The sequence below is a fragment of the Ambystoma mexicanum genome, chromosome 4q (genome assembly GCF_040938575.1).
Source record: "Ambystoma mexicanum isolate Mex_15411 chromosome 4q, UKY_AmexF1_1, whole genome shotgun sequence".
Taxonomy (NCBI): domain Eukaryota; kingdom Metazoa; phylum Chordata; class Amphibia; order Caudata; family Ambystomatidae; genus Ambystoma; species Ambystoma mexicanum.
The window spans coordinates 890940726-890958233 of record NC_090928.1 but is presented as its reverse complement, the minus strand read 5'-3'; the positions used below and the strand labels follow the sequence as shown (position 1 = coordinate 890958233).

Here is a 17508-nt window from a genome sequence, read left to right as displayed (position 1 = left end):
GGCTGGTCTTCTTCCACGCCAACGCTGTGGCTTAAGACTTCGATCAGCTCTTCCTCAGAGGTTGAGGCCGAATCCACGACGACCTCCTGCCCCCCCTTTTTCTTCTCCGTCGGAGGTTTCACTGGGGTCCTGTCGATGGGCATAAAAGAGGACTCCCTCCGCGGTGGCAGGGAGACTCTGAGCCCCGAGGTCGCCACCACCACCGGTGTAGCCTCCACAGGCTGAGCCAGGGCCGCCGCGACTGTCTCGATAGAGGCCTTGGCCGGATGGATTAAGGCTTTCACCACCTTAGGTGCGCTCACCGCCTTCTCCTTGGGGGGAGGGTCACTGCCTCGCTCTCCCTCCGATGGGATCTTCGAGCTCGACCGGGGCCTCTCCAGGAGCTTCGCCGGGTGCTCGGCCTTCCTCTTACCCGAACCAGAGCGTTGGCTCGTGGTTGATGGTGCCGGGGAGGATGCGCCCTGCCTGGCGCCCGTAGAGCCCGACCGTTCGGCGCTCCCGGTGCCAGCGGACTCGCGGTGCTTGGCCTTGTGTTGGACCCCCGTCGCCGGGGCGTCCTCAAAGGTCTTAGAAGACCGCTCGGATTTCTTCTTCTCGCCTGACGGGCTCTTCCCTTCCAGCCAGTTGGCGAGACGTTGATGGCGGTCCTTCATGGTCCGCTCCGACATATTGCCGCAAAACGCACAGTGCGTCTTGTCCTCATGTAGGCAGTACAGACAAAAGGAGTGTTTGTCCTCCTTAAAGACATTCTTAAGCTGGCATCCAGGGCAGACCCTGAACAGCTTTCCGGGCGTCGAGCTTCCCTTCTCCTGGACCATATCCGAGATGGGCCTGAGAAACTTCTGGAGTCCTCCAAAAGCGTGGCTTGACGAAATCTTCACCCTTGAGGGGCGTAGACGAATCCGACACGGGTCCCCGTTGATCGGATGAAGAAACGGTGGAGCTTGAGGCTCTTTTGACCGAAAAATCGAAGTTTCTGAGAAAAAAACGTGAAAAAATAGCACTAACGCTCGAGAGCAATAGCACGAGGATCCCAACACTTGAACGTGCGGTAAAAATCTGAAGATGGCTGCCAGAGGCGGGGCTTAGGTAGAGGGCAGTCATTGGATGTGGTCAGTATGACGCAGAGATCAGTGATTGGTTACTACTACGAAAGACAGATCAGAAACGAAACTGATACTGGTTTTTTCTTTACCGAGGATTCCCAGCCTGACGACGGGGAATATTCATGAGCATGTGAATCCATGCCAGACCCCATGCTGGAGAACTCTGATGAACGGCTCATGCATTGACGGAAGGAGACATATTACATGTTGATGGGTCATAAATAATTGACCAGGGGACGGGCCAGAGGCACACAGGGGCGGTAGTGGGACATGGTAAAGGAAGGGAGGGGGAGAAATAGTGACCACCCCTGTAGAAAGCGGGAGCATGGTTCCATACACAGCATTGCCGTATTACAACTGGACCATTATTATCTGGAGACCTCATCAGCCCCAGGTTTAAAGGTCCATATGAGGTGGTGTTCTGTACTCCTCTCGCCATCCGTATGAAGGAGTTCGATATTGGGTCCATCTCTCTGTCCTAAGAGCACCTGAGACAAGGCAAAGTTTAGTACGGGAATAGCCAAAGAAGAGGCATTTTTGTGGATCCATGCCAGGGTGGAGTGCAGTGGCACGCGCATGCTTTTTTCATTTTTTTATTTTCTTATTTTTTCTTTTGTCAATTTTTATTTGATTTTTCACTTATTTTTGTAAGATCCAGGACCCCGTCGTTCCAGGTGGAAAAAGGGTCTCCTTTTTCCCTTTCTCTCCCCTCCTTTCTCTCTTTCTTCATAACCTTTTTTCTCCTCTCCAGGAATAAACAAAAATGGCTGACCAACCACTCTGTTATGTAGGGATAATGATAATAAAGATACCATTTTGTCTAGAAATGTAGTATTGTGATGTTTTGTATGACACTGCTTTTGGTTGTTGGGGTGGATGAATATATGTTTGTTATATGGGGTGGCCATATAAACAGGGGGGGGGGGGTGGACACTTGGAAAATAATGCTAGTATAAATATATCTATGAAACAAAAACAATCATAAAAAGTCTCACTTTTTGCCATACACCCCTACAAGTTTTCGTACACGAATGAAACGGGAAGTATGAATGACGTATGATTTACAAAATGGGTTGGGCTTTGACCGTATTTCTGACGTCCAGAATGTAGAAACATTGAATAGCTGGTGCTCCAATATGCGCATTACAGGAAGGAATATAATCAATGAAATATGTTACCCGTGTGCACTTATCCCGCACACATCAGGGGCTCCTAAGGTTTTCAGTTCCACATCCAGTCCCAATTACAGAGGCACAATGCTTGGTTCATCTTGCACTATACGGGATAAAAGGCACATTCCAGGCGTGCAGTTGAGGAACATCGATCTAGAACCAGCGTTATGCAATGGCAACATAAAATACTGCCAGTGTCTACAAATACCATATTTCTCCTTGGGAGGTTACTCAAATGACAATAATAAATGGCAGGGCACGGCAGTGATGTGCCTGGAAGATGGGCCGCTCGAGCACAGCGGAGAAGCAATATCCTAAATAGAGACTGTGTGTGCGCAAATATGGTCCCAATACATCCCAAGGCGGACACGGATTACAACAATGAAGAAGCCATTGTGAATAGATCGAATAGATCGAACCAGAAACGTTGAACTTTATTTTAGCAATGAAGGAACAGTTCCTGGTGGCGCAAACACGCAGTGCAACCACACTCTTGTGATCCTCGATATGACGAAAGGTATAACAGCAGTGATGGATTACTACTGGGTTTGTGGCCGACAAGCCTACCTGCAACTCCGACCATCTTGGAGGGGCAAGTGTTCACTGGCCACCCTGCACTCAGTGCTACTAGTAATCCTGGCAGAACACCTGAAGGGAGAAGAAATAGCTGTCGAGGTACCAACAGCCACTCTAGCACCTAAGGAAACAATAAGAAGCTTACAGATCACAAGAATTTGGTATGCTGCCAGAAAAAGGACGATTTCAACTGCGGGGAAGAAATAAGAGCTCAAACTGTCTCAAAAGAGGGTTCCGCACTGTTCAGAGGAAAACCCGATGAGTATCAGCTTAATAGTTCATTAGAGACTTTCTTTTTCATCTTCTTTGGCTCCTGGGGTACAAGTAGCTGATGCACTTTTATACCCCTGGAGGACGCTGAGAATAGGTCACTATCCAACGTCATCAAGGCGGTGCACAATTTAGGTGTTCAAAGAAAGAAGGTGGAGTTCAGAACACAGATTGGTTATCGCTTGCCTTTGATTGGGTCTCGTCATGGCTGGAGGCAGCAGTAAAAATACTGGTTCCTGTGATTGCGTTCCTCTTGGTTCTCTTCTGCATGTGCCAATGGGGTCTCCGATGATGTGTTCCTATAGTGCAAAGATGATGGTATGAATAGGGGCATCTAAAAAACCTTGCCATACAATAAACAGCGAAACTCAAACTACTATTTCTATGGTTGTAGATATGTCGGGTGGGGATGAGTTAGTTACTGTAGAAGTAACTAACGGGGGAAATTTTGGGAAGGAGCTTCATGCTTTCCTTCATTCCCAAGTTTCCCCAAGCGCTTTAGAATTAGCACAAGACTTCGGTTTACTGTTTTCTAAGCATTACAAGAGTCCAGTGGGGGAGGAGGGTCACTAAATAAAGATAGTTGGGGTTGAAATATAAAGGTGCAAATAACTGTTTAGATGGATATATTTGTAAAACTGTTAAATTGTAGTTAGCTTTGCTCAAAGCACACAGTGAATGCAGCCTGTGGTAAAAATAGACTACAGGCAGGCTGGCAGAGCACGAGCGAAATCCGCAGCTGTTCCTTGTCCATCACAAGCCAATGGAGACTAAAAAAGATTCAATGCACAACAGAGTACTAGGAAAACAAGGTTTTTTTGGAGAATTACTGGACCAGATCAAATATAACAATATTGATTCGAAGTGTTGAGAGAATGGTGGGAAGATGTGTTTATGTATGAATGTTTATAACATAGCAAATGATGCTAAGCAAGAGCTATAATGTATTCCTGCATTGGCAGCATAATGTTATGTAGCTTGTCCCAAACAGAACCCAGCCATGCCAGAAGGAAGAACTGCAGCATCCCTTTTAAGGAAGAGTAGCAGTTTTGCATGAGCTCTGCCGGTATCCAGTGACCAAGTTGAAGAGTATATATAAAAAGGCACCTGCCTGCCAGTAGTTTGCAGGAGCCAGCCAAGAAAGACAGAATGCTGGTCGGAATGGCAGAGTCCTCTGCCATTCCCACCTACCCTCATCTTTGTAAAGATTAAAGTTTGTTATCACTTGCAAGATAGACTCATGGCCTTAATTCCCTAGAGGGGTGCATTTACTCTGGTGTGAGCGTGATCAGGTGTACAAGTATGGCCTACCTTTCAAGAGTCCCTCCCTAGACTGCTGCTGCAGGAGCCCATCCAGTGCCCACCCTTTCATCACCACAACCAAGTACTAGGACACAGTGTTTGCAGTTGTGCACCCAGAAGGCGTCCAGCTACATCATCCTCACTCTCCAGCTATTGTAGGGCTCAGCATATACTTATCTTGGGTCATCGGTATCACTCTTTTGTTTTTGGAGTACGATTTCTACTGTTTGGGTGATCACCCATATCCAGTTGCCCAGCTTGTGCCCCTATAGGAAGGTTCTCCAAATCCCCTGTGACTTTTCAAAGAGCAACTAACTTGTTACCTACCTGTACTAAGAGGATGTTTACCCTGTTGCGTTCCTATTGATTTGTGCATAGCATGTTTCCCTACATATAATCTTCCATTCCAACTGGCTATGGCATTGCACACCCCCCCCCCAAACCTGAACTGAAGAAGTCTTTTCTAGTTAGGGAAGGACTGCCTCAACCGTACAAACCATGGATTGTTACAGTGTTCCCTACCTGTTAAAAGTTTCTTCTTTATATTCTTGACTTGCAACATAAAAATGCAAAGTTAACTTAAATAAGTGCTTTTACTTACCTGACTGAAATCACTCTGAGTGGATAGAAAAAATTCATGATAACGTACTCACCTGTTTATGTCTCCTTATTGTCCTGATGTGCATGTGAGGTTGTTGGTTGATGCAGTATACCCTTTGTTACTTATTGCCTTGTGTATATAAAAAATAAAGATATCAATTTCATACAACTAAGCTTGTAAGTGTTTTTGGATCTGTGTATGTTCCGATTTCTGTGCACCGATTTACAGCTCACATTCCACCTTGTATATTTTTTGTAGAAATGGAATGCAATACATGTAGAACAGGTCATTAGCTAGTAAATTGCAACTTCTAGCAAATGGTCACAGAAAACATTCTTGCATTACCCAGATTTAGCATGTCCAGTAACCAGGGTGTTGAAAACTGCCTCTGTGATTGGAAGATCTTTGTTCTTCATGAATCCAAGAATCTTGCTGCAAGTTTAACCATGAAATTGATTAGTCTATTCACAGATATGCCTGCCCATGTACAATTGCAATACTCCATTCTAGTTCATGTCAATTAAAAAAACAAATTATTGACCAAATCTTTGTGTACATCCAATATCAATATAACAAGCATAGATGCAATTGCAGAGACAAATCAGGAGCACATTTAAATTCTGTTAGTGTGATAGGGCGACATGTATAGATGTTTCCCTTTCAAAATTATGATTTTTTACAATTATAAATATGCTAAATTCCAAGAAATGAATCCCCCAAAAAAGTATTTCTCGCTAATAAAAAATAAACAAAATCCCAGCAAAGTCTACATGTAGTCATCACTTATTTTGCAGAAATTAATCTTTGTCAATTGTTAGCTGTACATTTTTCCCAGCAGTTTCTCAAAAATCCAAGTTAAAGCATAGGTCTGCTGAAGAAGAAATCTGGAGAGGCAGTCCATTGAATTGCTTTTTTGCAACAATGCTTTAGAAAATTGGAGACATGTACTGAATAATTTCACAAAATTGGTGAAAGGGGACAACACCTTGTTTCACACATCCCTAGAACAAACATTACAAAAAATGTGAAATATCTTTAACACATCACATAATGCAAAGTGTATTGTAGCTTTAAGATCCTTTTCCAAAACAGCCATCAAAAGGTCCTTAAAGGGGGCCACCAATAGGAAAGACAACTTAACTTTGTTTCTTTCCAGATTAGTAACTTGTGCATCTAAAAATATTAAGAGTGGCAATATACAAGATTCAAATATATTAACTATGTAAAAGGTTCTCTCTTTGGGATACCCTTTAGGATTAAGGAGAGTCCTTCCCAATGGTAATCATGAGACTAAAACATGGTGGGGATATGCAGCATGAAATGTATGCATGTATGTCTGTCGGGTGCATATTAAAAGGAGTGGGCAGAGTGCTTTAGTTCCTGTTGAGAAGTGCTATCTCATAGCGTCTGAGTAGATGTCATTGCAGTAAAACAAAGATTTTATTTAAAAGATTTGGATCTCCTAAAATGGTATGTGGGGAAGCAGGATTCCTATTGTTTGAATGCATGAAAAAGGTTCACAGGAAATACAAATTATTTGAATCAATCAGTGGCATTTCTACGAACACAGCAAAATCGCAAGAAAAATGATAGTGACCATTGTGGAAACAGAAAAGCTCAGCAACCCTTTAACGTGGTCTTACAGCTTAATGCGTTACAAGTGCAACAGCTCAGAATATGCTGCAAGTTACCACACTTCAATATAATTCACCAACCATTGCACAGGTAATCGGGTAAGTTAGAAACCATGGCAAACTGGATGTAACGAGGGATAACATTTTTAATGCACCACAGTTGGAGAAAAATACAAAAAATATATGGTCTCCACAAAGTTTTAAATTCAATTGTCAAGATTTCATTAAAGGTGCGACTTAAACCTCTGCTGTGTCGTAAGCTTTGTTTGTGCACCTCAACTTCGCTTAGTTGCCTCTAGTGTGAAGTTAATGGTCAGAAGCATGTTAGAAGAGCATTCGTTTTGCTCTACTTAATTATTTTTAAATGCGTGCCCGTTTTGCGTTAAGTACTGTGGCGAGTCAGTAGGAGGACAGACTCTTTGAGGACATGATACGCAATATATTATTAAAGTAACACTATAAGGCCTAACTTTCTTATCACTATGGGTGGTTCCTACCTTTGTTACTAAGGTGCTTGTTCGTCAGCCGTGAAAGTCCAAAGAAATAAGTCTGCTGTCCAAAAACTACCTTAACTGACCCTACCACTATGCAAACTAACTTAGGTCAGGAGAGTGATTCCCGTCTTCTCTCTGGGGGTACTTCGAGTTCCAGCCTGTAGGATTCTCTTTAACACAAATCTCTTGTGACTTCTTGAATCTCCATTTCTTCAAATGGGATATTGAGTTTTTCTCCTCTTTGGGAGCCCATTTTTGGGATAAGATCTGTATTCCTGGCTGTTGGTCTCAACGTATGCTTGCAAGTTATTCTTGCTTTGGTAGGCTTTCCATCCTGGGCAAATATAATTCAGCGTGTTTTGATTTACTTGACTTTCTATGTGGCTCAATTGTCTATTTTCACAAAACTCTGGCTCACACCTTTCTTCCTCTTGGGTATTATATTCTTCTTGTACAGAGTATTGAGCTACTTAAACCCATTTCCTGGGGTATTATTCTCTGTTCTTCTCTCGCATTCAGTTTTTCAATAATTCTCTCTTGTATCACAAAATTAGGAGTTCATTCATTTCCAGGTTAACTCAGTTTCATAGCCTCTCCCGGGACAAGTTGCTTGTGTGGTAAAAGGATTCCCTTGGCCTCCTGTTCTCCCAGTTAACTTTGTTCCTGAAGGAGAACGTATTTGGGAGCCTCGTTCCTTGGGGCACTTCTCTCGGGTCTTTACCACTTTCACCTTCTCTTCACTGGGATTTCTATCCTTGCATGTTTCCTTGCAGTGTCCCGGTGCTTCAATGTGTGACCGGACACCCAGTGACTCGTTATTAGTGGTGGTCGTATTGGTGAAGGTTTGTGGACCAGCTGCCCACCACCAATTGTCCTTTGTGGTCTCGGCACCACCTTCTCCTGGGCTTCTACCCTGTCAGTTTTGCCCACTTCGGGTTCGCCTTAGCTCTGGCGTCCCGCTCCACAAGATCAAGCGAGTTTGAAACTCGAAGGCTTTCTGGTTTCCGTCTTCTCCGGGTGTCATGCAGCCTGGGAGCTTCCCAGGCCTGTGTATGCATTCCTCTCTCCCTCTCCCTTCGCTCCGAGCGCACATTAATCAACGTACTTGTCCCAGGGAATTGGATATATTGATTTGAAGGGACAAGTTATTTTTCCATAACATAATGGCATCTATAAGGAGTTTCTTCATCCCAGTCCTGTTTCACAGTTTCTGGTATTTTTGAGCATCCCATGTAGGCCACAGTATGCGCCACTTTAGGGACTTCCTCACTGGAACGGGAGTCCTTGTCCCCTTTGAGAGGGGTGGGAGTCAGGGGGTGGGGGTGTCTACCGGTGAGGTCTCACTTGCCTCTACCCGTAGGCAGGGTATTGAGGAGCTGGCTCGCCTTATTAGCCTCACAGGGGGATGGCTCCCCCCCCCAGGGAGAACGCCCTTGATTCGTCACAGTACTTGGACAATGGTTATCACTTGTCATTGCATGAAATTTATTCGAGGATTTGAAGCTGCACACACTTGATGTGTGAGGAACTGGCTTGATGTTGAGGCCAACTCCCATTGAGAGGCTGCCCTGCTGGAGAGGTGTTGAGAGACCTCACAAAGGATCAAATAAGAGGCCCTGCCATTCAGTCTCCTGCACTGCAGTGACAGGGCCAGGCTGTCTGACCAGAATATATACAATCCTTGCATGGCTGGCCTGTGCACCCAGTGCTGACACATGAATGTTATCAATCTGTTGGGGTATCTTCTAGTTAGGTGAATTATAATCCACCATACGTAAATTTAGGTATGGCTTCATGTTTAAAGATTACACTGCTGCCAGAATAGAAAATGCTCATGACTATGTGGTTTTGGAACAGAGGTGTAGACTTTAAATGCAGCCTCTGTGCTGAAGTGAGTTGGCTATCACAGCAGCTGTCAGATGGGCACCTGTGATACTCGGACCTGCTCTGTGACATTGGAGAGCAGGCGCTGCAGATCAGGATACTGATTCAGCAAGGCACAGTAACTAACTGGCATACCACCCTTTCTGAGATGAGATGGAATTACCTGCAAAATTTGATTAATAAAAATAAAAAAAAAAAACAGGGCTTTTACACCCTTGCCAGACGGAAATTTCTCACAGTAGGACATCCAAAACATATCAACTTTGTCCATGTTGTAGTTCAACATGCAAGTAGTATGCCTACCCTATACCCCTTTTTGTTCCCTAGACCACCACCACCTTACGTGTGTTTAAAAAGCCTCTTCCCCAGTCCTTCACCCCAAAAGCACACAATCTTCCGTCTCCTACCACCTTCGTCTCTTCTTCCCTCATCTCCCCCACGTCCAGGCACCAGATCCCTTTTCCCTGGTCCATGACATATGTTTAATGTAAACCAACCAAGCTGCTGCAAAGCAGTCTTAATTTTTCTATTTAAAAAAACATGTTAAGAGCTTTGGGTGCTCCCAACATCTTTTTTGTGAATGGTGCAACGACTGGTAGGGGGTGTCTGTACTTCTGCTCTCTATATGGTAGAGGAGAGGCACAGAAGACCCCAGCCAAGATTCTCTATTACGGTAGCAATGGACGAGCAATCAAGGCCTAGCTTCTCAGGAGGTGATGTGGGCCGGTTCTTAAGTACAGTGTAGTCCCCGAACCCCCACAAAGGAATGTCCACACACTGTATTACTGAAAACACAGTCTTTATATAATATTCAAAGGTATGTACACGATCACAATAACGCACTTTGTACTCGGAAGTCAATAATGATAAATATGACATTGCATTACTCACCGTAAAAGCCTTTCTGATGGTTGTATCTGCTTAGATTCACATGCTGTGCATAGTCCGACATCCAGTGGTCACTGCGGAGTATTGCATTTTGTTTTTCGTAGTCGAAAAGGGGACGTCGACAAGGCGTGTCTAACACTATCCCTATAGTGACGTGTGTTGTACCCACAATCCCTCACGCGTCGAGGTGCCTCCATTTGTATTTTTTCTGCCCTGAGGGAGCCTTCTATACGTGAGTGAATACAGAAAAGAGAGATGTAGAAAGGTGTCTATGTTCCTTCCATCCGAGCGGGGAGGAAGGGTGGGCGCATGTGAATCTAAGCAGATACAACCATCAGAAATGCTTTTACGGTAAGTAATTCATTGTGTTCTGATGTTTGTTAATCTGCTTAGAATCACATGCTGTGCATAGACTAGCGAGCAGTACCCGGAGTTGGCAGTGGGTTATGAGAAGGAACAGTAGAGAAAAGATGTCTTATTACTGCCTGTCCCACCCGGGAGTCAGATCTAGAGTGTGCATCTAGACAGTAGTGTTTTGTAAAGGTGTGCACAGAACTCCAGGTTGCCGCTTTGCAGATGGACTCAAGGGGAACATTTGCAATGAATGCTATGGATGTCCCAGTGCCTCGAGTAGAATGTGCTCTTGGCTTGAAGGGTAGTTCTCTCTTAGCAAGAGAGAAACAGAGAGTGATGCAGTGAACAATCCATCTAGATATAGTGGATTTTGAAACTGCATCTCCTTCTCTTCCTGCTGCCACCGAGACACAGAACTGATTAGTCTTTCTCCGCGGTCTGGTTCTTTCCATGTAGAACATGACCGCTCTGCGCACATCAAGTGTATGCAGACTTTTTTCTCCCGAATTGGAAGGGTTTTGAAAGATCGTTGGTAGTTCTATTGACTGGTTTACATGGAATTTTGAGATGAATTTCGGTGCACACCTTCGGTGTGTGCGTAGAACCACTTTATCTCTGTGAACTGTTACAAAGGGGTCTAGAACAGAAAGAGCCTGTAGTTCACTTACTCTCCTAATGTAGGTGATAGCTATTAGGAAAGCGGTCTTAAGAGTGAGGTCCTTAAGAGTTGCTTTGTGCATGGGTTCAAAGGGTGAGCCCATGAGTCTGGCAAGTACCACATTGAGGTCCCAGCCGGGAGCTGGGTTTGCTATCGGAGGGTGTATTCTCTTTACTCCCTCCATGAAGGCTTTGATAACTGGGACTTTCCACCACAACACTTTAAGCTGGGAAGTGGTGTATGCAGAAAGTGCCGCTAGGCGGACTTTAATGGAATTGAACACTAGACCTGAGTCCAGTAAATGGGTCAGGTACAGGACAAAGTGCGTGGGGGAGCAGTCAACTGGGTTGATGCTTCTTCCTCTACATCGGATGACAAATCTCTTCCATTTGCTAGAATAACAGTGACGAGTGTTAGGCTTTCTAGCCTCCCTGAGGATGTCCATGCATCTCTGCGGGAGTTCTAAGTGTTCAAATTCTATGATCTCGGGAGCCAGGCTGCTAAGTTCATGGTCTTAGGGCATGGATGCAGTGTCCTGCCCTTGTCCTGTGACAGCATGTTGTGCGGGCAGGGAAGTTTCACTGGGGGAGATGGACATCTCCATCAAGTGCGCGAACCATGGCTGCCGGGCCCACATAGGGGCCACTAGTATCATGGTAACTTGTTCCTGGTGCATCTTGTGCACAATCTTGTTGAGAAGGGGAGTCGGGGGAAAGGCGTAAGCAAATTTCCCTGACCATGGAATTGATAGACCGTTCCCCTTGGATTGGTTCTGGGGGTACCTGGAGGCATAATCTTGGCATTGCGAGTTCTCCAGAGTTGCGAACAGGTCTATTTCTGGGAATCCCAATTGTGTGAAGACGTCGAAGACAATGTCTTTGTGCAACTGCCATTCGTACTCTGAGGGCAGAGGGAAGTCTCTGCTGAGTTCGTCTGCTAGCAGATTGAGTTCCCCTGGTACATGTTGCGACAGTAGGAACATGTGTTTGAGAGCCCACTTCCAGATATTCTGGGACAGCTTGGACAGTCCTGGAGAGTGGGTACCCCCCCCTTGCTTGTTCAGGTAGTACATGGCTGTGGTGCTGTCCGTAAGGACCATCACTGTCTTCCCTTGTAGGTGTTCCTGGAAGGCTTTTAGTGCCTTGAACACGGCGAGTAGCTCCAGTAGGTTTATGTGCTTGGATGCTACGCTCGGATAGGTGAGCCCCCCATCCTGTGAGGGATGCGTCTGTGGTTAGAGTGGCTTCCACTGCGGGTGTGGCAAAGGGTTTCCCTCTTATCAGGTTTTCCTTTGTCCACCACCGTAGCGAGAGAACCAAGGCCTGCGAGACCACCACTAGATCGTCCCATAGTCCGCTGGCCTGACACCACTGGCTGTTGAGCCACTCTTGCATTGGACGCAGGCGCGCGTGAGGTACCAAATAAATACATGGCGCCATCATTCCTAGCAAGCGCATCGCTTTGCGCACCGTCACCTCTGACCTGCCACATATTGGGGGATCTGAAACAGCATGTTTTGGACCCTCTCGTTGGAGGGGAAGACGAGGCCGTCTTTTGTTTGAATTAGAGCCCCTAGGAATTGCTTGGTCTTGCTGGGGTCTAAGCTGGACTTCTTCTCGTTGATGGAGAAGCCCAGTTGGAACAAAAGGTCTACAGTCTTTTGGGTATTGGAGAAGCATGTTTCATAAGAATCCCCTGTTATGAGCCAATCATCGAGGTAAGGGTATACTGGGATGGACAACCTGCGCACGTGGGCCGCTGCCACTGCCAGTACTTTCGTGAATACCCTCGGTGCAGATGCTATGCCGAAGGGTAGCACTCTGAACTGGTAGTGTTTGCCCTCTATCATGAACCGGAGGTATTTTCTGTGCACCTGCAACATTAAAATATGAAAGTATGCATCTTTCATGTCCAGTGTTGTCATGTAATCCCCCTGTGCTAGCAGTGGGATCACTTCCTGTAAGGTTACCATACAAAACTTTTGGGGCTTGACAAACTTGTTCGCTGGGCGCAGATCTAATACAGGGCGCATGGTTAGATCCTTTTTGGGTACAAGGAAGTACACTGAATAAATAACTTCCGTTACCTGAGAGAGGCACGACCTCTATAGCCCCTTTTTTTCAGTAGCTGGTCCATTTCTTGGAGAAGGATGGCGAGGTGTTCTGGTGTCATGCGTCGTCCCCTCGGGGGTCTGTATGTTGGGGAACTGTTGAATTCTATACAGTAGCCGCGGGCTATGGTGGATAGTACCCAGCGGTCTGATGTTATTCCCTCCCTTGCTGGAAGAAAGGATGTTAACCGGCCCCCGACCGGCGATGCATGGGAGGGGACCTGAATCTTTCCGTCACTTGGTGTTGGTGGTTTGGGAGCCTGTAAGGGTGGAACCCCGACCTCTCCCCTTGCCACGGCGTTGACATCTTTGATTGTACTTGCCACTATTACTTTGGTAGTTGTTGGCAGAATATTGAAGTTCATTCTGTTGCTGGTGTTGGCCACGAAAAGAACGCTTGTTGCCAAATCCCCGCCTGTTAGGGGGCTTTGAGATTTGGTCCAAGGTCTTTATGGTATCAAATTCTTTTTTCGCATTTTCCAGTGCGTCGTCCACTGCCTTTCCAAAGAGGTTAGACTCTTCAAGAGGCTTGCTAATGAGCGCCGCTTGCGTTTCCACCTGAAACCGGAATTGCGAAGCCAGACGTGGCGCTTCCGCAGAATTCCCTGTACCAAAGAGCGGCCAGCAGTTTCTGCTGCATCGAGGGTATTCTTAACGATGCTTTGGTTGACCAGAGACCCATCATTAACTGTAGCCAGCAATCGAGTTCTTAGGGGTTCAGGGACTTCCTCAATGTCCTGCTTAAGCTTTCCCCATTGCGCATCAGCGTAGCTTGCCAGCAATGTGTTAATATTGACAATCCTAGTTGAGAACGCTGCCGAGGTGGTAATTCTTTTGGCTAGGGCATAAAGCTTTTTCCCCTCTTTATCCGGGGGTGCCTCGCTGGTAGACAGTGGAACCCCAGCCCTTTTCCTACTGTTAGTCACCACTAAGGAGTCCTGGATTGAGTGACCCTTAATATATAGTGGGTCTGATTGAGAGGGTGAGAACAATTTTTCGATTCTTGGATTAACCCCTCTTACTAGTGCAGGGGTGGCCAGTGAGGGGTTGATTCGTTTCTTAACAGAGGCGAGTATTGGAATTGTTTGGCTAGTGGGGGGTTTTTCTTTGATAATCCTTTCCACGAAGTCAGTGTCTGGGGTGACCTACCGAGTTTCGACCTCAAAATGTGCTGCTGCCTTCCTCAGCAGCGCATTAAAGGTGAGCTGATCGTCAACAGGCGAAGGGTTGCTGGCTGGTGTGGTGACTGGTGTGGTCTGAGGAGACCTGATGTCTAATGTCTGGCTCTGTAGACCCTGATGGTGACTGCCAGGGATTTGGGTCACCCTCACCTGGTTCTTCCTCGTACCCTTCCTCACTTATGTTAGTGTCCTCATGGAAGCCTTCTCCCTTTTGTTGGTTTTCATCATTAATGAACTCCTCTCCTTCCTGGAAGTGAGTGTCCTCTTTGGTGAGGTTGTAAGAGTTCATATCCTCCTGAAAGGGGTTATAGAACAACTTTGGGTATTTAGCCCTTGGACTTTCTAGGAGTACCTCCCTAGGTCTTTTAGGTGTCCTATTTTCTGGAATGGCCATGAATCTGTCTAACTTGTCCATACAGGACTGGAACTTCTCTAAGGTCCACTGAGGTAGGCCAGAGCGGTCTGGGAGTGAAAAAGGAGTTTCTTCTCCTTGTATTTGCCTAGATCTGTCCCATAGTGTCGAAGATAAGGTGCAGTCGCCTTCTGAGAAGTGTTCTGGCAGGCTAGGGCTTTCCGTCGACGGTGGGAGCTGTCCCAGCCTACTTTCCGGCACCTTTGGCGTTTCTTTGGCCTTGTGCGCGGTTTTTGGCGTGTCACTTGTCGCCTGTCTCTGGCCGTCCCTAGAAGTTATACGCGCAAGGCTTTTGGCGATCATTCTCTCTGCCTAGGGATCGCTCGCCGTCGCGCTAGGTACCGTTGATTCTTTACTGGCAGCGTGCGCACTCTTACAAGGTGCGTCGCCGCCTGAAGGTTTGGGGTTAGCGCCCTTATTTCCAGAGTGCCTGGTCGCCTGTCGTGGAAGTGGTGGCAGGGAGGGCTGGCGACCCTTACGGTCGGCGGAAGACGCGCCGGTGGGCCCGGCGCCTCCGTTGGCGCTATGGCTGCCTTCATCTTCGACGAATGCGTGCCGTGGGGTATGTGTTTATGAGATTTCTTGTATGCGTCCTTGTCGCCGGGGTGTTCATCCCCATAAGCTGGGCGTGGACGGACGAAGAGGAGCGAGAATGCTACCTCGAGAGGTCTACAACCTTCGTTACGGGGGCCGTGTAATCACTGTCCTCGCCACATTCCGCGGCGGTGGGCGAGGAATCTGACCTAGACATGGCATAGGCCGCCTACCTTTTGACCCTGCGGTCCTTTATCATTTTGGGCTCAAGTAACTTACAGGCCGCACAGCCGCCCTCCTTGTGATCGAGGGGCAAGCAATGGTTGCACCGTTTGTGCTTGTCCTTCCAGGTATATTTGCCTTTTCAAAGTGGGCAAAACCTAAAGGGCGTCCTCTCCATAGCTGAGGGCAAAAAGTGTGATTACGACCTCGAAAGAGGGAGGGGAAAGAGAAAGGCATTCTCGGAGTGAAAAGAAAAGATCACAGAACCCCACTCTCAATACTGTGCAAGGCCGGCGAGGCCAGGCCACGTGATCGGCGGCGCCTTAGGATCTCCTCCGCTCGTCCTTCCGTCGAAGATCTTGCTCGGCGGAGAAACAGCTTGCAGCTTCGTCGAGGGAGGGATCTATGTGTTAGATATTAATAATAATAAACGACCAAGGGTCGAAGAAATGATTTCGCAATGTCTCTCTAGGAACTCCGCATAGAGGCGACCAATAACTGGGCGGAAAAAAACAATCTGAGGGACCTCGACACGTGAGGGATTGTGGGTACAACGCACGTCACTATAGGGATAGTGTTACAGACGCGCCTGGTCGACGTCCCCTTTTCGACTACGAAAAACAAAATGCAATACTCCGCAGTGACCACTGGATGTCGGACTGTAACGCTTACCTTAGACTCCTCGGGGACACCACGTGATATTCGGAAACTTCTCAGGGTGCGCAGTTATCTTTTGTTCACTATCCCAACTGGACTCTCAATCTATGCCATAAAAACAAATTACCACACCAAATAACTGAGTGATTCCTGAAGTAGGGGAAAATAAGAACCTTTTCCAAAAAACTGCATAGTTTGGTTACCTTAGTTGGTGATTTAGTTAGCTCTCCATCCTGCTTCTGTGCAGGGGCGCGTGTTCTGAAGAAGGGATGTGAGAAGGAAGGATGAATTGCCCAATATGGAATTTACCTATCAACAGAACTACACTACTGTGACTGGAGGATGAAGGGAACACTACGGAACTCCTAGAAACACCTAAAAGGGTACACTTCCTAACAGTGCTCAGACAGGAATGGTGTCGCTAGCCAACTAATTGCAAGAAACACCCAAATGTGTCTAGAAACTGAAGTGCACAACTCGAAAGATTTTAGATTCCTAGATGTGTAAACTTAGTGTACCTAATGACGACAGAAAACACGAACACTACTGTTCCTAGAAACTATATTCTCCACACAACCCCCTTAGCTCTGTGAGGCAGATACAACTAGTATGGTTTTAGCATTCACTTGCGCACTAAGAACGAATGAGTGAAGAGCCCCTATGGCACCTTTAGTAATGGAGAAAACTAGATGAGTAAAAATACTTGCTGTGATACAAGGGGCGACAACTGGAACGAGCGCCTCGAAAATTCTCCTCACAAATTACGCCAAAAGTAAAAGCGTATACTGCCAGCTTAACGCTGACGAACGCCAACTTCACACAGGGTTCACAGAAATAGGAACTGCGGACTGGACGGGAAAAGCAATAACCAGGGCACTACTAAAAGGGTATCTATGAAATACTAAGGAAGCTGAGGAATTCCTGTCAGAGGACTGAACCGCGGTAAGCGTTCGCTGAAACAGCTGAAGACGCGAAGCGCCGTTGAGCAAAGGGGAGGGGCTTAAATACTCAGAGTGACAGAAAACTAGACTGCTGGCCCAAACTAGAGGTTGTAACATTAGGCCGCCCTGTTGGGTGATGAGGAAGGGTCTAACCTACCTATCCTTAGACCAGCAGGAAATCTTGGAAATTCTTTTGCGAGGGAACCCCGTAATCATGACACGGACCTATGCACAGCATGTGATTCTAAGCAGATTGACAAACATCAGAAATACAATTCTAAAGTGGTACCACCAATGTTATCAAATCTAATTAAAGTGCATCAACTGTACGGTTAAAATGTCACACAGATCAATAAAGAGGAAACCGGCAATAGAGATAGGCAGGAACGTAAGATGGTTAAAACAATAGACAGAATACTGACCCCTACTACTAGGCACAGTTCTGTGTGGAGATCCCCCTCCCCCCACCTGGGCAACCTGTAAATAAAGATATATCGCACAAGCCCAGTCCA

General features: G+C 46.4%; 1 protein-coding gene across 1 annotated transcript in view; it reads right to left on the bottom strand.

The window, feature by feature from the left end:
* LRPPRC (leucine rich pentatricopeptide repeat containing) overlaps nt 1–17508 on the bottom strand; it is a 1926342-nt gene that overhangs the window by 1614204 nt on the left and 294630 nt on the right. The window contains exon 6 of the mRNA XM_069608459.1: nt 5373–5459. Coding sequence (XP_069464560.1) covers nt 5373–5459 — 87 coding nt within the window. The remainder of the gene's footprint in view (nt 1–5372; nt 5460–17508) is intronic.